The following is a 22,885-nucleotide window of genomic DNA, read 5'->3' on the forward strand; positions in this document are numbered from 1 at the left end:
CAATTTTGTAGGAAAATTTGAGGAAATAAAATAATGGGCTCAACAATTTAATTTGATTGGAAGCATGCTCAAGATTATCTAAATATAATTTATGACAGAACTTTGCAATTTTTCCACCAAATCATTAAGCTCTTAAAAACAGCCAATCATACCAAAGCTAATCAATCAACCAATCAACTAATGAACCAAATGACTAACAATCCAACTTGTCAATCAACCAACTATTCAACCAATCAACCAACCAATCAACCAACCAACCAATCAATCAAATAAAACTAACCAACCAATCAATTGATCAATCATCCGTCAATCAACCAAATAATCATCCGACCAATCACAGCTAACAACCCATCCAATAAGCCAGCCAATCAAATGCTTGCTTACTTCTCCTGGCCATCAACAACATCCACCATCCTAATTGTCCTGTCAGTCCTCTTGATGACGAGAACCTCTCTGACGTCATCATCATCTTCGTCGTCGTCACTTCCTCCCAACCTTCCATCGTCGTACTCATTTTTGAGGTGCCGGCAGCCGGCAGAGGAACAAATGTAGCGTACCTTCCGAATCAATGCACAGGCAATTAAAAATTTGTTGGGCAACGCTATAGTGTAATGGTTATTATGCCCGACACAGATACTGCAGTAGCTGGGTTTGAATGCAAGCAGATCCAGGTTGATCACACCTCTCAGAAACACCATGAAGAAAAATAAAAAAAATGATATCAATAGAATGAAACACATTTAAATAGTAACTTAATGTGAAATTATTATCAGATAAATTTTGAGTGAACAAATTGGCAGCCCAGACCACTATTCAAATAAAATTTAGAACAAATGTTTGTACATTTCACAAATGGCTGTTCCTTTCACAGAGTATTTGATGGTGAGTTTTGTTTCAGTTACAATTCGATATGCTATACTCTCCTGTCCATCTATCATCCATCAACAATATCAACACAACAATTTCATTGAAAAGTTTTATAGTTCATTAATTTACAACTTTATTAATCCCCCACTTTTAATTCTCTAGTAATCCATTCACTCACTCATTCACTCAACAATCCATCCATTCATTCATTCAATCATTCACTCAACAATCCATCCATTCATTCATTCAATCATTCACTCAACAATCCATCCATTCATTCATTCACTCATCCACTCAACATCCATCCATTCATTCACTCATCCACTCAACATCCATCCATTCATTCAATCATTCACTTAACAATCCATCCATTCACTCACTCATTCACGCAACAATTCATCCATTCACTCACTCATTCACTTAGTCAAAATCTCACCTTGCCAGTCCGGACATTGATGCCGTATGTCTCAATCTCCTTTCCTCCAACTATGAATGAATCATCCGTCAGCTTGAAGGTCGAGGACAGGAGTGTATCTGCGGCCAATGGGACAGGTTCAATGCCATCCGAGTCGATCTGGTACAGCCCACCATCCAGTGAGGGAACCAATCGGGAAACTACACCATTTTTCCTGATCTGCAATTGGATGAAATCAATTGAATAAATCGATCAGGAAAAAAATTGAGTGTATCTGACATATTGATATATGTGTGCATCACATCAGTAGAATCTCCGACCACCTGAGTTTCGCTGATGCTGGAAGAGAGAAGTGGACCGACCCCGACCATCATCGACCACTTCACATCACCTGTGCGCGCATTCAACGCTGACACTGTCCCATCCATGTTGCTGATCAGCACCAAGTATCTGAAGACGAAGGTAGAAATGGGGATATATTTAACAAACTCATCAAATAAAAGAATAGAAGCAATGTGTGAGCAAATATCTCAGAGTGTTGAGTGTTATACTATAATTATACTGAATTTTTTTCTATTTGCAAGTACATTAGGCAAACAAAAGGCAACAAATTAGGCAAGCAAATACAATGAGACAAATTAGGCAAGCAAATACAATGAGACACACATACAAGACAAACCTGCTGTCATCAGAAGGTTCTGGAGGAGAAGCAGTAGGTTCCAGGAAGGAGGGCTCATCATCAGCTGACTGATCTACAACAACATCAGTTTCCAGAACTTCACAATGAGTCTCTCTCTTCAGGCCAACTACCATCAATGACACTAACATCAACCCACCTAACAACTTTTTACAGGCCATCCTTATTTAATTGCCGATTCTTTCTTTTAGCTTCCCCTTTAGCTAATATTAAAAAATTCAATTCTTCCACCAACCAATTAATCAGGAAAATATGACAACACCCTCCCTCATCGAATTAATTAATGTTAAATAGAAATCTAATTAATATTAATTAAACAATTTAACTTGCTTAACTAATCAATTTTGAGAAATTTACGAAATTAAATTATTTCAAAAGACTTAGAGGGGACAAATATTGATTACACCACAAATTTGTTGTCTTTGTTGAGCAACATTTAAAAGTGAACTGCGGAAGAAATCTACGTCAATCTAGTCGACGACAGAAATAAAATTTCGCTAGCTTGATTGGTCGGTTTATGTAGGTCAGCCAATGGGATGCATCCTTAGTAGGTCACCATACGTGGCTCGGGGGGGTGTGCTCTGGAAGGTGACTTTTTGCATCGTGAGGACGGATTGATCGTTTATGAGGGTATAAAAATTTTAAAGTTTTGGATAATATATAACTAATTTGGCGATTCGTTTCGTCAGTTATCAAATTATTCTACTACTAACAAATACTAATTATAGTAAGGTCATGTGCTTAAAATATAGTATAAAATTAGGGTTTAATTGAAAATTACATAGCATTCGGTGTGGTAGCACTTGAGGTCGGCTTGATTTGAACATGAATAAACCTGTTTTAAAAAAATCCTAATTTACGGATCTTTCAACAACGCGTCTTGTAATCGAAAAAAGATGTTATAATTTGGTATTAAATTTTGGCTCATTTATGGGCTTAAGATTTCGTTTGTTAACCGTTTTTGATATTTTGTAAGGGACATATTCTCGCTTAAATATGAATAAGTTAATGCCGAATGATTGCTAGTGAACGACGTTAAAGAGAATGATGACGAGTTGATTGGTTCCGAAGATCTAGATATTTATCACAAATTGTGAACAGGGGGAGGCCTGTCAATGATGAAGATCTCAGATTAGCGTGGCTATACGTACACCGTATACCAGTCACTTTTTTTTACCAGGGTTTTTAAACATAATTTTATATTTTATTTTTTGCTGTTTTATAAATGACTCTCAAATTAGTCTAATTGTTTGAATTATTTTATGCTCCACTTATGGAATTTTTTCATAATTTACAATAAATAAACGAAACATTTGCGACACTTCATATTCTATTCATCCATATTAAAATTGGTTTAGGTTGGGAATGTAAGTTGTGGACAAAAAAAATTGCAAGTTTTTGGAATTAGTAAGTGAAAATTTAAAATTTTTTTCATATGTTTTGGAAATAACGATATTTTAGAAAGTCTGGCCATTATGTATATAGACAGTGCTGGTTTGAGGTAAGAAAACAAGATTGTGAAACAAAAATCTGATAAACATTAGGTAATTGAACTTTACTACTACTGCCTGCTACTACTGGTACTACTACTGGTGCTGCTGCTACTAAATAATACGATTTATATGGCGCCAGGTGCACAGTTGCTTCAGAGGCGCCCAGAGACTTTTATTTTCAGCATTATTTTAAAAATTCCAAAATGATGTACGACTTTTGAGTTTTGTCGACAGCCCCTTTAGGGAAATAGAGAAGTCTCATCTCGAGGCTTTAAACGTAATGATGACTATTTCCTAAGTTACTCGTAATGTTCTGAAGAGCTCTGACGGGTAGACCAATTTCAAATCCACAGCAGTGTTTTAATCGATGAGTTGGAAGCTTTAAAAAAGAGCGAGTCAAGCCGAGACCAGGTTAAACAGTGTGTGAGGTGTTGAGGCAGTCTCGTTTGTCAAAAAATGCTTGATGTGCGAAATGGCACGCAAGTGGCAATTGCATGACATCATCATGCTAGAAACAAATTGTATAAATACTGTACGTTGAAAGTTGCTGTTGTTTTTTGCTGTTGCAAAGTCGATCTACTCTTATTATTAATTTTTTTATTTCAAACGATAAAATAATTTTCATAAAAACCTGCTACCTGTTAAAATATAGATAACCAAATGAAGTTTGTTTTTGAAACGTCAACATCACAACAGCCAGCAACAAAAAGTTTAACGTATTAATTAGTACCAGACATAAATTTTTCAAAAATAAAATTCATAATGTTGTTAATGAAAAAATTGGGAGAACAACACGTGTTCATTTGCTCGTTAATCCTTTGTTGCTAGTAGTTGATTGATAACCAACGAACGATTTCTTCATCATGACGTTGGAACCAGTCCACATTAGCTCGGACGACACTCAAATGATCACTTCCAAGGGTAATACCACTTTCCTTAAACTTGGTCAATAATGTTTTCAACTGCGAGGGTTGATTTTTGTGTACTATTTAGTAAAATAAAAATACAAATGTCTACAAACAAATCATACGGTCATGCAGAAGCCTACCCTAGTTCAACCGTAAACTTCCAAAAGCTAAAAGTTAGGTCTAACTACGATGACCAAAAAAATGGGAACAAGCAGAAAACAATTATTTTAGTGACATATTGTGGTGGACTAGTAGAAGAGTTTACTAAAATAACATTATCAGTATCAGAACTTGTATGGCACCTCTCTCGAAAGACCTCGGAAGCGCTTTCTTTGGTGTACAGTGTTGAAATAATGATGTTTCAATGTTTTTTTGAACAGCCGTCGATCTGTGATGGAACCATCCCTCAACTCTACAGGAAGTGAGTTCCAAATTTCACTCACCATTACAGCAAATTTCCGCCGTCCATATTTTGAGGAACTAAAGGACGGAATAACCAGATCCCCATGGTCCGACAACCTAAGATGACTACGCCCATGTACCTTTGATACCGGTATTAGTTGTTTACTCAAGTAAACCGGTGCGGTGCAGCCAATGGAGTTCATTATATATCAGTTGCGACGACTTAGACAACTGATGTGGGGGCAAAATTTTGAAAATGTTTAAATTTAGACAGGGGGGCTTTCTTGGCTTATCACGTCATTTTTTGGTCAATTTCCATTAGATTCGCCACTGTTAAACTCAAGAAAAAGGTGATGTTGGGTAGGTGCTTTGTTAAAATGATGTTATTGCATTGGAAATCAAGATTTTTTGAGAGTTATATTTTAAGTTAACATCAACAAAATGTATCGTCATAAACGAGGAAACTCACATCGTTGTAATCAGCTTTAGTTGAGAAGTAAGGTCTAGCTGATTCTATTATGAAATCTATTTCGTCGGATATCCTGGTTACGTACGGTTAAGTTTAGCAGACGAGTAATTATTTATTAACTTGTTTAATTATTTATTTTTTAAATTTATTTCCAGGTACAAAAACACGCACACAGAGCATGTGATCGGCGAGGATTTCTTTGCAACAGCAGGTCCAAGCACCTTAACCATTATGGTTTCTTATTAACTTATGGTTTAATGACATAAATCAGCATCACATGTTAGATAAATCAATTCTAGAAAAGATTATTTGTGCGCAAAAATTTGATTCTTATAGAAATTTTATAAGTTCTTTTAACATAAACATTAAACATACCGTATTTCAAATTTTTAAGTTATATGGAACTCTGAAAAACTTTTCATAAAGCCAAAAGTTTCAAGTAAATTAATTTAGTATTAAATATAATAAAATAGTCAATCTTTTGAAACACCACAACAAATTAATAAATAAATTCATAGGCGAAATGGTTAAAGTGTCTGGAACTGCTATTGCACTGACTGGGTTTGAATGCGAAGACATCCCAGCCGATCACATGCAAACATCACAGAAGCACTAATGAAAGAATCGTTAAAACATTAGATTACATACACCAAAAAATTTAATAAAACACGTAGACACCTTTCGTATATTTTCATCCAATTTTCATTGAAAAATTTCCAAAAAGTTTCTTTGTTGTTTGCATTTGCGCCAATAAAACACAGAACCGCATAACTTTCATCTGCATCCAGTAAGGTATCATTTAGAGACATCGTCAACAATCTGAGTATTTGAAATTTAAACTATCATTTTTTTAATATAATAAGTAAAATGTATTGCCTGCTCTCATATTTTTCACATTATTTTATTACATCGTCATTATATCAAAGTCTTTGTTTGGTTTTAAGAAATCGAAATTATTTTGAAAAAAAAATATTTCAAATATCAATAAATTTGGTGTACTTAATAAGAGTAAAGAGAATTTAAACAACTTTAAAAATGATTTTCAAAAACAATATTTATATTATATTGATATTGATCTCTTCAAATCATTTTGTTACTTAAGTGAATATCCATCCAGGCACTCATCGATTTTTGTGTAATTTTTTATTTTTCAAAAGAGTTAAAACTCGGAAACTGCAAGCACCCTACCAGATACCATAATGTCGGAGTAGGGTATCGAAGTCGGAAATTTTCACCCAGAGCCGGAAAATTTTAATTTGAGGAAAGTTCTTGATCCTACTTACTCCGACCAGAGAAATGTTTGAGAAATTATAAAAAAAAACAATAAATTAAATACAAAAAGATATAAAATGATATTGGAAATGTGAAAAATGGAAGTATAACTTGAAAGTTTTCGAAAATTAAACATACTTCAAAACTCTCGACGGATCTTCGCTTTGTGAGAGATGTTCCAAGGCTTCCGTTCTCTGTCCGTATGTGCTGTCGTTTGACATGACTATCTCCATGAAGTAGTTCCATTCTTCCTCTCCTCCATAAGCCACCACCTTTCCGTATAAAAGAAACTTTTCAATCGGTGTCAATCTAATAAAAAAAATTTGGAATATCAAGTCAAAAAAAGTCATTGTTTTATTAAATAAGTTTCATTATTATTTTTAAAATTTAATTTTACTTAATTAAATAGTATTAAATTAAATTGTTTTAATAAATGTACGTTTGAATCTAAAACAGGATTTCACAGGGAACACAGTTTTATTCTCGACAAGATCAACGAGACTGTATGTGTTAAGGATAAAGTCAAAATAGTTTTTAGAAAGAAAAAACGTAAAAACGCTGTAAAAAAAATGTGTTAAAAAGCTTGCCGGCTTCAAGTTTTTGAATAAAAAAATCAGTGTGAACTAAAAATGGACGCATTTTTGAAACAAACAGACATTTTTGAAGACAATAAAAAAATTTTTATACAAATTTGCGACACAGTTATGTAAGGAGTGGGACAAAATTGTTCTATAAACAGATCCAAATCGTCTTTTCCCAAACACGATTTACTTCAATCCGCCAGCGATGGCCTGGTGGAACATCTCGTTCATAGTTTGGAGGTACTTTTCCATGCCCACATAGCACGCAATTACCATTAAAAACATCCTCAAATCTCTGACAAGAAATACAATTGTCATTAGTTACGGTTGATTATCTTAATAATATTAGTATTTAATTTTAAAAATAATGATAGAAAGTTATTTTTTACTTACCTTATTTTTACAGTGTCGTTGGATTGGGGTTTGAACGTTTCCAAAAATGGCGTTATTATATTTCTCGTAACATTCTAATTAAAAATTGTCAACAATAAGTTTATGTTCACGTTATTTTTGCAATGAAATATTTTTACAAAAAAGATCCACCACTAAAGAAAAACTCCTATGTAGACCATTCTTTCGTTAGTCAATCTCGTCTGGTTTTGAATTCAGGAACAGATTTAGGGGTGCGCAGGTCTTGGGGCAACAAAAAAGTGCAGGCCCTCAATTGTTTTATTATTTGATTTTTTTATTTTGCAGTATTAGAAAAGCGTTAATATTTTTTGCTCATTCCAATTTTTTTAAATTTTTCCATTAAAATCAGTGCTCTTAAAATGTATTGCAGCTGAAATTTCGGAAAATTACGTTTTTAGGAAAAAAGTTTAATAATTTTTTGTAGAGACCTCTTTTTTGGAGGCTCCGGAGCCTGCACCTTTTAAAATCTCGTCATGGCTTTTATTAAAAACATCAATAGAACAAAGTAAAAAATTGTATCACTTTGAATGATTCCACATGCCGACTATCGAGAAGTTTCAACAGGTACCATCTGTTATCGATAAATACATCCCACGGATGGTAGTCATCTTCCTCTTTCAAATAAAGCAGAAAGTCAAGAGCGTTAGTCACATTCATTTGTTCATTTCTGAAATGCCCAAGTTTGTCATTTGTGGTTGATGTTATTTTGGAAAAATTTGAAGAAAATCGCTATTTTAAATTATGTTGGAAATAATTAACAATCATTTAGTTCAATTTATTCTAAATTTAATAAACAAATTTTAAATGTTTTTTATCGGGCAAAAATTTTGAACATTTTTTATTTGGATTACTTTAGCAGAGCGAACATGTCAAAGATCAAATTTTCTCTATCCTTCACAGAGAAAACCTAGATGGTAGAAATATAATGAAACAACGTTAGAAAGAATAACGTAAACCATTTACAACAACTAATAATAGCTTTTTAATTAATAAAAATAATCATTAATCATTTTTATTATAATTATTTAAAAAAATATAGTTTTCGTTTATCATGAATTAAAAACCTCTTTTTGCCGAAAATCACCTCCATAGTCAATTCAATTATCAAACATCTTATTATGGTTTACCCTATTTTCCATTTTAAAAAGTCCAGCAAATCTAACTCCAATTTTTCACCAGCCCCGGTCTTCACTCTACGTTTTTTCCATTTTAGCTTAATATTTTAATGCATTTTATCCAAATTCGCGACCTTAATAATCTGTGACGGTATAATTTCACGGTATGATTTCCAATTGGATTACTAAAACTTCCACAAGGTCCATTAGGCAACTTGTAAAACATTGTGGGTTTTTGTTAAAAAACATGCCGATTAACTAACTATAGATTCGCATTTATGAAATAAAAAATAACACAACACAACATAACTAAATATCTTCTTGTCTTATCATGTTTTTAGCCATCCTCGATCCAAGGGTAGGCTGCATCATGAACCTGTTTTTCCCAGTTAACTTGCAGCATTGTCCGTAATGATAGAGTCTAGATAAGAAAAAAGGGCATTGATTCCAATAAAACTTCATCGACTTCAATTTCAAATTTGATTTCATTTATTTGCATCACTTTAGTTTTATCTTCATCAATAATCAGGCTGTATTTGGTGCTGGCTATTTTTACCCGGTTGACTAATTTAAGTTATTCCATTTTAGTGGTTGCCAAAAGTATGGTGTCATATGCACACTTCAAATTTCTTATCCTTCATCCTGCTATGTTTATTTTTTTTCAAAACTTACCAGAGTTTTTCTCATTATATTGAAGCTAAGACATTGAACAGGTCAGGAGATAATACATATCGACTGCTACTTTTACTTTAGCCATTTGCTTCATTTAAAAGTTATGTTACAATTATGCTTTATGAGACGGGAAACACTGAATGGTTTACAAACTTATCATTAGTTTTTGCTGTAAATCAAGTCAAGTTTTAACCGGATTTTACTTTTATACATTGCAAATGAGGTTGAAACCGCCGTGTTAGGAACTATGTCGCTGTACCGAATTCCCTCATGTTTCCTTTCCTACTAGTAACCTTTACTTCATATTCTCAATCTGTTCTTGTTTATCATTCAGTAGTTTCCTTTGTACTTCAGCTTTCAGCTCCTTGTATTTTTTTGGATTTTTCTAATTTGCTTTCCTTTTCTCTGCTATTGATTTAAGTGTGTTCTGTGATATCCATCTACTTTTCTATTCTGGTTTTCCATAGCCCACCATTTATGCTGCAGTCTCCATCGGAATTTTTTTTTGTATTTTGCCACAATGACTTTGAAATGTTTTTGTCTTTAATTAGCTGTAATTCAACAAAAAAGGTTTGACGAGTTACAGTTAACCTAACTCAATATAGCATAACATAGATTGAAAATAGTTAGACGCGAACAATTGTTTTTATGCTCCAAACTGAAAATTTTATGCTCCAAACTTCTCAAAAACTTTTTATGAAATATTGGTTGCTAAATAAAATTTTGTTTCGTTAAATAAAGGATAAACATGGTTATTGGTGATAAGTAAATGATACGCACATTGCGGTCGAGTCTCAACTGCTTGATAATTTCTGACCAACCGTCATCACCATAATCAACTCTGTAGAAACCTAAATTGCATGTGTGAACAGTTGGAATGAATTTGGTTAATATTAATTTTTTTAGCACTTTCAATTCGTTAAAATGTTTTTGTTTGCGTTTATTCATTCAATCAATCATTCATTCGTTTTGTCGAAATCATCGAGTCCAAAATTTTTTTCATATTAAGTTTAAAGTTCATTCTTAACTCATTGAATAATTCAAATTCAAATAATTCATATAAAATCATTCAAACGTGATTGCATTTCAAATATTTTTTTATAATATTAAAATAATATGTCTAGAGTAGGTGGAATAATTTTATTTTAAACAGAAACCAATTGCGATAGAAACGTAGCAAAATTTTTTTATAAGCACGACGGCAGGTGTAATACCAGCGATAATAACATCAACCTTATCATCATTCTAACCCATTGCGTTAAAGTTGAATTTTATCCAAGATACATCTTCCAGCAGGTCGAATTCCACTGAAAAAATTAGCAAATTTTGATTTCAAGTTGAAAAATGTTTTGTTAATGTGGACATATCTCATAGTTTAAAAATCTCAATAACACTTTTCAGTCTTGTTTCAGTTATACAAACTTGAAATTTTTTTGTAAATGAGAAGAAATTGTTGAAAATATTTGCTGCTGTTATGATCTGGTTTTAAATTTTCACTTCACATATGCGAATTTGAATTGAAATGCTTCTACAATTTGTTAGCGCCGATTCAACCTAAGTGACATCCCCACCCTGATCAATTTTTCGAAATTGAGTCCCACCACCATACAGACGTACTTGTCCGGTTCACCATGAGGAGAGTCACGGGGTTGCGCGGTTGTTTACTGGTGACGTATGTGATCGGGACGACCCACGTCTCACTGTTAACAAATTGATCGCTTCAATTTATTGCACAAAATCATTTTTTTTGAAACATCGTTACGTTAAATAAGAATATTGAAATGAAATTTAAAATATAAAATAAAATTGGCCACGCTTGCAGGCAGCCTACATAATGACGATGCTGCATGATGCCGTTGGCTCCGATTTATTTCGTGCATCTTTGAAGCACTACTTGGACAAGCACAAGTTTGGGAATGTACACAGCGAAGACTTTTGGGATTCATTCACCCAAGAGGTGTGTTCATTTTTCAGCTAATTTGATATAAACAGCACTTTGGCACTATAAATGAGCCAACAATGTTTTACAACTCAGAAAAATAAAAAATTTTCAAGGAAATATCGATAGGAAGGATTGGAAATATGCATGCCCAGAAGCAACAAATAAGCGGAGACCTTTATCTTTTTTCTCAAGTCAAAATCAATAATGTCAGTGAAAATGCAAAAAAAAAATATTTCAAGAGTAATAAAACGTAACGGTTGCTGACATGTAGCAATTCAGATAATATCTTAACTTAATTCTGGATACCTCTTCCTTGTGGAGGCCCAGAACTTTTTTAAGTTTGGCTAAAAATATTAACGCCTACTTGAATTTCAAATGTCCTTGATTCTCGACAAACTTGTTTTGTCGACAGGTAACTTTCTTACCATTCCTGCTTATGCTGATGAGCGGATAACCTTTCTGTAGAGTCCACGTGTTCATCATCTCCCTCACGTTAGTCTGGCTGCCCCAATTCAACTGTGTAAAAAATTTTGACAATTTCTAAAGTTTGATTTTCAAAAATGTTTAAAAATTATGTGTTTGCGGTTTGAATTTAATTAACTAATCTCTAATTCATCACATGTAAATCCACTGAAAACAATATTTTAAGAAACTAAAGAACAAAATTTTATTTTTCTGAGTTGTAAAACATTGTTGGCTCATTTTTAGTGCCAGAGTGCTGTTTATATCAAATTAGCTGAAAAATGAACACACCTCTTGAGCAAATGAATCCCAAAAGTCTTCGCTGTGTACATTCCCAAACTTGTGCTTGTCCAAGTAGTGCTTCAAAGATGCACGAAATAAATCGGAGCCAACGGCATCATGCAGCATCGTCATTATGTAGGCTGCCTGCAAGCGTGGCCAATTTTATTTTTTATTTTAAATTTCATTTCAATATTCTAACTTATCGTACTCCTCTAACGTATTTCAATCAAAGCGTCTGAATCGAAAATATTTACCCGGAGTTGGATTTTGTTTCTGATTGTTTTCCAATTCCGACACCCTAATTTTATTGCATTCAACATTGTAGTAACTAAAATGATAGAAAGATGCAGTCGACAAAACAAATGACCTTTGCATGTTCGACAATAAAGCATTAAATACTTCAAATACCAGTAAATAAATGAAGTGTGTCATTAAAAAAGTAAATGGCTCCGTTGTTTCACACTTGGTACAGCGTACTATCTACAACTACATATCAAAACACTGACTAAAATAATGTTATTTTATGTGTTCAATTAACTAGCGTTTTTGAATAAGTTCATAAAGGTAAATTAAAAAACTGAAAACCTTCAAGTTCAAAATGGAATAAATCGTATTTTTAATTTTATCGGGGTCCTCTGAAAAAAACGATAGCGGATATGTGTAAGCCAAAGAATCGTAGTGCAAGGCTGAAGCTAGGTGATCGGATGTTTCATCTTCCAGCTATAAAAAATATTGATTTGCTGTAATAAAAATGGTTTCTGCATAAATTAGATGACATTGAGAAACATGGAAGTTATCATTGAATGTGAGAAAAATGTTACATGTACACTCGAATGACATTTTAAAATATTTACATTTAATATTTCTCATGGAAGATTTGTAAACCAATATAATTTACTAAATTGACGCAATTAACTTTCAACTTTCTTTAGTTTGTGGGTGATCTGTGTGCGCGTGTGGGTGCGTGCATGCGTGTGTTAGTGTATGTGTTTTAGTGAACGTGTAAACTAATAAATAAATAAAAATCATTTAACCTCATCGACTAACAAAAGGACGACGAGACTTAATATTTTGAGTTACTAACTAGTGGCCAGCCGGAGAAGACATGTTTGGCCCCGATGCCCTCAACAAATGTGGCGAACCCATTTATCAGCCACCAGTCGCTCCACCAATCCATCGTCACCAAGTTCCCAAACCACTTTCCAAAAAAATTAAAAAATAAAATTAGGAAAAAACTTGCAAATTAATGCTAAAAATCAAAATTAAAAGTTTTCCAAGTTTCATTGATAAATGTAGAAGAATAGATCCATTGGATTCAAGTTGAATTTTCGTGTACGTTGTTAAAATATTCAGTAGAATTCATTTAGAAATAGTTTCTACCTGACGTGCGAGCACGTGTGCAACGATCGAAACCAATTCCTTTTTATCTTCTTCCGTGCTTTCATTTTCGTTGTATAGTAAGTAGCTTGAATTGTACAATAAGAGGCCCCAGCTTTCCATTCCTTTAAATTTCAGGCTAGGTACCGGTACATGATCTAGGTAATGGTTTCGTGGTTAGATGATTGAAACCGGTGTCGTAGTGACTGGGTTCAAATGCAAACAGATCTCTGTGATGCGTTGATTTACGCGATTTACGCACTATGCGTATGATTATGATGCCTCTAAAAATGCAGAAGAAAAAATTGTATAAAGATGATCTGCGTGAACATGACAGGCAGGTACAACTTATTTCTACATCTAATTCTGAAATGAAACTTCGCATTTTGATAAGTTTTTTTGTTAGATTAGATGGTAAAGTCTCATTTGAAATAAAATAACGACTTCTAAGGGATTTGGCGGGCCAAAAAGGCTTTATAGGAGAGGTTAAAAATTTGTTACGGCGGTAAAGGGGAGTCATAAACGCTAAAAAGCGTGACAATTTTATGTATGGACAGCTTCAAAAGTCTCAAAAACGTATCTGTTGCTTATTTTCCACCTATTAACATTTCAAAGTTCAACGAACCAATTTTTTTCAGCGGATATTTGGTTTGGTAAAATTCTTCAAAAAACTCCAGCATTCTGGTTGAAATATTGAGACTAAAATCCACATCGCTGATAGTTTCTGACGGGGAAAACACTGAGACCTACAAATGAACACCCAAAATATTATTCTCACTCATTCATCTGACCGTTGCAAAATAAAAACTACCAAACAACTACCATTAACCGTAATATGAGCGGCGAGATAGCGTAATGATTAAAGGCGCTGGGTCCTGCTGTTGCTGTGAGAGGGTACGAATGCAAACTAATTCCAGCCTATCATATGCAATGTGTATGATGTGTGGTTTTCACGCTTATTTGTATACGTTGAGTGTGTTTGTCGCTAAAATCTCTAAAGGTCGTTAAAATCTTCGACCTTCAACTTTTTGATAAATTATTCAAGTTTAATTTTCTAGTCATTTAACAACTTTAATAAAGGTAAATATTTTGGTTTTATTTAGAAGAGGTACCATATAAGTCACATGAATATGGGTCCTTCATAATCATCATCTACCTTATTTTGTCTAATTTTGAAATCAAGTGAGTAATTGAAATTAATGAAAAATGAGTTAATCCTCTAAACCAACATTAACTCCGCTCCTGGTCATCGTGGATTTCGACTGGAAGTCACACACGACGAACGCCAGCAAGAATGTGCTCATCTTCACTGTCTTCTCAAAAATGTCCATTGTCTCCGCATCTGAAACTTTCATTTCTCCAGTCTGAGATTGAATACGATGAACAAATACTGTAAAATTATCTTTTTGGTATATTTTTTCATTTTTTCATCTACATATACCTTTTTTTATTATTCTCTGTTCTGTTTTTTCTTCAAAGGCTCAGTTTTAAATATAGTTTGCTACCCAACATTTCGAAAATATAGCCATTGAGTTACAAAGTTTGTTTGCTGACCAAGTCTTGCAAACTTTTCTGTTTTTTTAACTGGTTTTTAAAGACTCTGATTCTTACTTTCAGTTTCACATTAATTTTTAATAAATTTTGTAACATTCTAATTTAAATTTTTTAATCTGCCATTCTTCTTCTCTGATATTTATCATCCAATTTTAAAAAGCATGTAAGTTGTATATTGGCACACGCACGCTGTTTGAAACTTAAAAAGTTTTTCAGTTAAAATTTTTCAACTTTTCGACTCAATATTTTTTTAAAAAGAAGAAAAAACAAAACAAATGACACAACATTTGAAATTTGTTACTCATATATGCACGCATGTATGTATGTATGTAATATTAAATGAGCTATTAGCATATTTTATTGATTGCCAACATCATTAAGTACATTGAAACGTAACGATGCAGATGGCTAAAACAATTTTTTATGTTTTTGAATAAATAATTATTTAAGCCATTTTTTACCGAAGCGTCACCTGTGATTTCGTGTCATCTGCCTTTTTCACATTTTGCTTAGTTCCATGTTCTTTCGGATCATACATTATTTCCATTCTCTTAATAACATAGTCAAGCAATATGTTGGAAATGCTAAAGATATGGTGTGTATCTAATACCTTTCTTATAAATGCCGTCAACAACATCAAAACTAATCCGTTTCCAGTTCCTTCTTTCCAAATCCTGAATGTGGGTCGACACATTGTTGTGCCTTTTTTCTCATGCTTCTTACTTAACCCGTTACGTATAATGTTCAATCAGAACCGGTGAATCATATGAAACCCAAAAAAACGGACAAGTAAGAATATTCCTATTATCAAAATTATAAATATAGAAAAAATAAGCAAACTGTGACCTTTTCTGTATTGAATAATGAAATGAAATTATTTGGACGGATGACGTTGAACTTAAATTTTGCCTTCATGTTTGGTTCGTCGAAGCATGGAAAAGCTGATCTGGCTTCAGTTGGTTCGAAGAAGGTGGCTGCTAAGTACCTGGTTTGTTTGAGGAAAAAAGTTATGTTTATTAGGATCAGTATTGAATGTCTGGCTACTTGCGGCTCTGTTCAGCTATTAAGTTAAATGAAACACTCGTATTGGTTGTATTTTGATTTCAGGGTCAAACCAAATCATATCAAAAAGATGTTGATTTACTAAAAAAGCGAAAAACCAATCGTGGCATGGAAACTAAGCAGGTCAGAGACCTTTTAGGTCACCAAAATTATTAAAGTACAAAATGGCAGTGTTATGAATCTAAAATATATGATGCGACAACACATTTGATCAAGTGATTAAATGGTTTAAACGAAATAGAAAAAAAATTTCTTTTTTTAGCAAATTTTTCGAAAATGTAAAATTCATGTTTTAAATTGAAATTAAAAATTGTAAAACTCACTTCTCATCGCCTTTGCTTGTTTTGTAAGATTCGATGAAGAAACCCGATGAATCTTTCCTGAGTGCTGCAAAGAAGGAGAGGTTGATGAACAGGTGGGCACCTTCCAACAGGGGGAACCTCAACTCGATGTACAGCTGTTCGCACTCATCGGCCACCCTGTACTTTTCCATCTCTATCTCCTCTTTGAATATCAATTTGTAAAATAATGCAAGAACTTATAAATAAAATTGTGAAACAGTAAATGTGATAGAGGAAGTGCAAAATTATCACAGAAAGAAACAATGCAAAGTTATATTTAAACAAATTTGAAAATCAAATAAACTAACACTAACCGTTCCGATCTTTATAACGCACATCAATGCTGCTGATGTTGAGTTGTTTGGCGTGCATGACGATGAGGTCGGTGCTGTTGACGACCCCCACCTCCACGCTAGCCCAGCCTTGGAAGGTCGATCCCAGCAAATCTGGATGCACGAGGACTTCGTAAAATTTGGGCAGCAAATTTCTCGGGAGTCTCAAATAATTACAGTTTGCATTGTTTGCTGCGGTTCCATTGCTAGCGTTGATCCCTCCATGCATTTCGTTGTCGCTGGCAAGGACCGTAGCACAGGAACTGCAAGCAAATGCAACCAGGGCAATCATTTTTAATCTAATTCTCAACATAGTTTAACTGCAGAATTACTTCCTTCAATAACTTCAACGATTTTTCACGCTGGTTTAAATATTACTAATGTTTCAATTTAAACAAATTTTTAATTACAATTTTCAAACACATGCGATGTAATTTTGAACTTTACCTGAATTCAAACATCATTAAGACTATTTATTTCATCACCAAGCATATATATACAATATACATATGTCTGCAATATATATATATATATATATATATATATATATATATATATTTATAAGGAGTGGGCAAACTACGTCTAGCGAGGCTATTTTATGCGACTCTTTAAATATATATTCGGCCCTTCAAAGGTTAAATAGTTCTCAATGCGGCCCTCAACTGAAAAATGTTTGCTCACCCCTGACCTACATGGATTATTATGGATAATGTTAATATATATATTAATATTATTTTAAGTAACGCTATTATTCCAAGTATAATATAGTACGTTTGAGTAAGGTTATTGTCATGTCATTTAAAATTGACATAAAAAAAGCGATCTTTGCGGCCAAATTTTCTATATCTGTTGGGCTGACGCACTTGTTCATTCAAATTCAAACAAAAAACTGAGGCCGCGTGATATAATATACGAAAATGATAATAATGTAATCACCATGCCCATAGACGAGACCTTTCGTATTTGAAACAAGCAGTTTTTAAGGTAATGAGATCCGGAACAACTAATCTATTTTAGTAAAGCGACAAACCCTTTTCAAGCCAACCGTCAGGTCAAGTATTGCAAATACAGTCCCTACAGTCCAGTTCCTATGGGAAATGTCTTTGAAAAACACAATTTTGTAAGCCGTATCTTTGTAATCGTTAGAAGCAGTCAGAATTTTTATAATTTTATATATATATATACAGTCGGACCTCCGTACGACGAACTTGACGGTTTCAGGAAATATCTCGCTTTATTGAAATTTCGTTATATAAAATTTGTTTCGGAAAAAATTCTGTATTGCTGTATTCTGTATTATCCTATATATTTTATTCTATACATGTGACCTCGTACATTTCAGTTTAGAGAGTTATTTTCAACGTTTCATTGAAATATAATGAAGATTAGATTACATTTCAATTCTTCAGTTATGTACCATTTTAATGTTTTATTAGGAACCCATTGAAATTTAATTGTCACGTTGTTGCAATGAATTGATTGATATATATATATATTATTTAATTAATTATATTACGACTACGAACACCGATTGTTGGTGTGATATTTAAAATAGTAATCCAGATTGGTAATAATTTTAAAATTAAAATCATTGAAAATGTACTTTAGATATTTCATTTTATCGTAATTCTAATCCACACATTCATTTTTCACCAAAAACGAACGAGTTCCTTTATAATATAATTTCAATTCACGACAAACGACTTTCTACAAATTATCATTTTCGTTTGCAGAGCTACATAACAGCGATGGATCGTACGGCTCTATGGCTTAGTTGGTTAAAGCGCCTGCCTAGTAAGCAGGAGATCGTGGGTTCGAATCCCACTAGGGCCTTTTTGCATTAATTTTATGATTTTTGTGTACGAGTTAGCTTTCACAATTTTGAAACCTTCTGCACTCCGACCGTGTGAACAGCGATTTTTGTCGGTCTCTATATTTTGGAAATGAAATAACTAGTTAAACTATTTCAACTTTATTTTGGAGTTTGCATTATGTAAATTTTTCAATTGCTTACAATCATTACATGATCTTTGATATAAAGGTTCTTAATTGCATAATAATTATAACATTTTTAAGCATATGGTTAATAAGCATAATTTATTATTACTCTTTGTCAGTTGTATGCAATACGTGTTTTCTTAGTGTTTAATTTCTTTAAATAGTTCTTATAAAAGATATTAATCAATTAAAAATTCATTCTCAATCTGACGTATGATGTATCTTCTTTGCATCATGGCGCAATCATGGACATATATATCTATGGTCGCAATAAACAATTTGTGATGATGAATCGATTGTGATTGAAGTTTACTAACAAATTTGTTTATTTTAACGATTTTAAAATTATCTATCGCTTACACTTTCAACAAGAGGTTATTTAAAGTTAATTGAATGGAATTTAATTTTCTTACATACATTGTACTGTATTGTTTCTTAAAAGTAATAAATTGAAATAATTTTGATGCAGCCAATGAATCGTACTAGTACATGATTCGAAACTAGAGGTTCACTTACATGTAAATAACCGATAGGTAGATGTTAAAGTTAGGCGATGCAATACGAACTAATTTTTACAAATTTTTAAACGTGAAAATGTGAAACAATAAAAGAGAAAATTTCACAATACACAATATTTCTTTTAAAAGTTTTTAAATTTTAAAAATCCGTGTCAATCCGTGTCACTGCAGTGCAAAGCTTCGTCATCATAAAAATAAAACACTTATAATACATATTTTTTAAAAAGGCCTGGACTTTTTATTATAGGGTTTGGGAACCACGGAACAAAATGGATTTGGAAATACCCCCTCCTAGGTTTAATTGGTATCAATGTTATTGCATGGCAGAGGGCAAACAACTGAAGAAAAATCCACTAAATGTTGTGAATACCGTGTTGGCTGGCTGGCGTGGGCAGATGAATATGTATATAATATCCGTAATGTCAAAAGAAATATTTCACGTCTTTCAAGGAATAGTCCAGGTGATAAATTTGTCTCATACGGATGTCTTGAAGTTGCGCTGGGCATAAATAACTGTTCTCTGCTTTTATTTCTCTTCCTGTCATCTCTTCCACGTTTTTTCGGGCTTGGATGTGGAGGAATGGATGGCCGTGTTTAAATATTTCATCATAAGGAAACATTTATCCAATTTCACGTAGCGATATAATTCAAGAAAAAAAATTTTTTATTTCCCGGCACTAGAACATTCATCTAATTTCATAAAGTGAATTAATGCGACCAGACCACTGAATAATGCAGGTGAATTACATCGCCACGTTTGACACTTCCAGTGAAGATGTGCTTGCGGTTTTGCTGGCTGGCGTGCGTGCGTGTGGTCTGTGGTGGCTGTGGCACTTTTGTGGTATTATTTGGCGTCTGCATGTTTGCCTTCTGCTGCAATAATTTATGATTTGCGTGTAGGTACATGTTTTTCCAGTTTTATCGGCTGTGCGTGTTGTGTGTTATATCTCCACCTGTTGGGTTTGGAATGTTTACGCACATGCTGGCTCATGCAGTGTTTCGTGCTTCGGTGTCCACAGTGTCATTCCTGGATGTTTTAACGCAGCTGTATGTAGTTGATTCATTCTCATTATGAATTTCACGAGTGCACTGCTGTGTGGATTGTGTCTATAATTAAATTTCAACAAGTATGACAAAATTCATGCCACACCTCTATGCACTGTTGTTGTGCTATTTGTGTCTGTATTATGTGGTCCTGTATTACTTGTTTGTTTCACGTGTAGTGTGTATATACACATGTGAATATGTATTGTATTAACAAGGAATCCTTAGAGGCGTGTCTATGCTGCTTTTGGGCTGAAGCTTGAGGTCTTATTTAACATAGCCTAAATTTAAACTTGTTTCGGCAAAAAAACTGTTTATCAAGTTTACGTCACTGATCTCCGTATGAATATTTCACATGCGTAGGTTTTTTTAAAAATATAATTGGAGAAAAGTAAAGCTCTTAATCTTCAAAAACTCCAAAAACTGAACCCCACCCGACCTCTGCTCATATAAATAACCTGATAGATCAACCCAGTTCGAACGTTTGAAGAGGCTGAGTTATTACATCAGACAAAATGGGCAACATTTTTCAAAAAAAAAATTTATTAAGATTATTAAATTAATATTTAATAATTATTGCTAGTTCAATGTTAGCCTTAATATACTGAGTCTTGTATTTGTGGCTTGGGGTGACTAAGAATGGTGAAATTATTTTTTTTCAAATATTACTACATATATGAAATGTCTTTTTATGTTTTTACATTTTGAAACAGAAACCTGGAGACAATGGTTGAAACAAATTTATTGGAAAATGTGGCTGATGTTGCCTTAACAAGGAAAACGAACAAACAAATGTCCGATTTTAAAACAGATGTAACTAGAACTAATTAAGGATTAATTAATTAATTAATTAAATTGTTATAATTTCAATGAAAGATTACTTTGTTTCTTCTTCAGTTATATTTGACGGTTTAAATTTAACTAAAATCACGACATACACTTGAAGTCAGGTTGCATCATAAACAGTGGTTTTGCAATGAAAAGTAAGTTACATAGCATTAATATATAACCATAATTGTTAAATTAATACAATTATATCTATTATGAATTTAATATTTAATCGTTTATTCATGTTAAAACAAAAACAAAAACAAAACTACATTTAACTATTAAATTAGATTATGTTAATATTTCGAGGCAGATTAAAATCTGGCGAAACCACCTAACAACACACGGTCAAGAAGTTGAGATTGCTGCTTTCTACGTTTTGAGATATTTTCAGCGCCATCAACAATTTAAAAAATGTAATTAAATAATTAAAATAAGACATCAATTTTAGTGATAAAAATTAGAATACGAACAGCAAATATAATAAAAAGAAGAATATTTTTGTAATTATGATGATAAATATTAATCATTTTGTTTAGGAAAAAAAATATTTTTATTTTGATGAAGGGCCAAAAATTTACAAATTTGCTTGGGTGATCAAAATTAGACTGGCGACCTTTTTTCGGTCGATTTGTATTTAAAATGGCTTAATGCCTAAGAGCTAAATTTTACAGAATTTTATTTTGAAATACTGTTCACAGCAGGAGGCCCGAAGTATACCTTAAGCTCAGTCACTGGCCTGTGAACAAATTTGTAACAATTTTTGTCTGATTTTTCCACATTTTGTCTATTGAAACTAGTAAAATATGTTGAAAAATTTAAAAGAAGTCAGACTGTAGTTTTGGAGGTCCTTTCTGTGTGAAGGCCTATGTTTAAGGAGGTCCCTGGCCACTTCATTTCGTCAATATTTTATACTTAATTATCGTAATTAAATTTTTAAAAACTAATTATAAACTATACGGCCATTAATTGAAATAACAATATCAGGAACATAATCGTCACAAATAATAATAATAATACTATTACTAAATATCCTTACAGCACTTCAACTCATTTTTATCCGTTAGCAGTTGGTGTACAAAGTAATCTCAATATATATATATATATATATATATATATATATATATATATATATATATATATATATATATATATATATATATATCATACATACAACATACACATAAACAAAAACACACATGTGTAAACAACAATATACATACAGTGACGTTATTATTATTATTATTATTGTTATTATTTTACATTTCTCAAATTATTCGAAAGCCATTAAATTCAATGTCAGAAATGTATTGTAAATACACAATAAGGTAAAATGATTTGAAAATATTTCATAGGTGTGATAGTATTTGTGTTTGTTTGTTGTGTGTGTTTGTTTGTGTGTGTGTGTCTATGTGTGTGGTGTGTGTAGCGGAATAATTAAATAAAATATAAGTTTATTCACTTAATGAATAAAATTCTGAAATTCAGCTTTATTCAGTGATTGATTTTCATACATTATTTCAAATGTTTTCTTCAATTGAAAATTTAACTATATAATTTACTTTATTTCATTTTATTTATTCAATTACTCTTCAATATTTTTTTATTTTTAAATAATTCTTCTTATCCTCGAGAACTAATCTTTGGCAGATTTATTGGTTCTCGACTTCTCATTTATAATTCATTCGTCATTCTTCACATTTCAATCATTTGCTCTCTTGTTTGTTCATCTGTTTTTCTTTTACATTCAGTTTTTCAATACATTCATTTTTCATTCTCACACAAATCGCCATTTAGTTGCATTTCAGTATTTCTTGCAATTTTGGATTTTAGACTTGAAAAA

The 22,885-nt window shown here is 32.7% G+C and overlaps 2 protein-coding genes across 2 annotated transcripts; both read right to left on the reverse strand.

Moving 5' to 3' along the window:
* Window positions 1-3,656: 3,656 nt before the first annotated feature.
* Window positions 3,657-8,856, reverse strand: HELRODRAFT_177683 (hypothetical protein; the record flags this gene model as incomplete). Its single annotated transcript, XM_009025827.1, has 9 exons — window positions 3,657-3,741; window positions 4,349-4,434; window positions 5,252-5,324; window positions 5,930-6,070; window positions 6,662-6,832; window positions 7,295-7,399; window positions 7,498-7,571; window positions 8,038-8,182; window positions 8,765-8,856. 9 exons carry the CDS (start codon window positions 8,854-8,856, stop codon window positions 3,657-3,659), a joined length of 972 nt encoding a protein of 323 aa, XP_009024075.1.
* A 2,748-nt stretch (window positions 8,857-11,604) lies between these two features.
* Window positions 11,605-16,883, reverse strand: HELRODRAFT_85052 (hypothetical protein; the record flags this gene model as incomplete). Its single annotated transcript, XM_009025651.1, has 10 exons — window positions 11,605-11,760; window positions 11,998-12,132; window positions 12,574-12,708; window positions 13,073-13,186; window positions 13,369-13,523; window positions 13,991-14,111; window positions 14,595-14,729; window positions 15,760-15,904; window positions 16,305-16,485; window positions 16,637-16,883. The coding sequence occupies 10 exons, from the start codon at window positions 16,881-16,883 to the stop codon at window positions 11,605-11,607; spliced, it is 1,524 nt and encodes a 507-aa protein (XP_009023899.1).
* Between the last annotated feature and the right edge of the window lie 6,002 nt (window positions 16,884-22,885).

This window comes from Helobdella robusta (genome assembly GCF_000326865.2).
Source record: "Helobdella robusta unplaced genomic scaffold HELROscaffold_43, whole genome shotgun sequence".
Taxonomy (NCBI): domain Eukaryota; kingdom Metazoa; phylum Annelida; class Clitellata; order Rhynchobdellida; family Glossiphoniidae; genus Helobdella; species Helobdella robusta.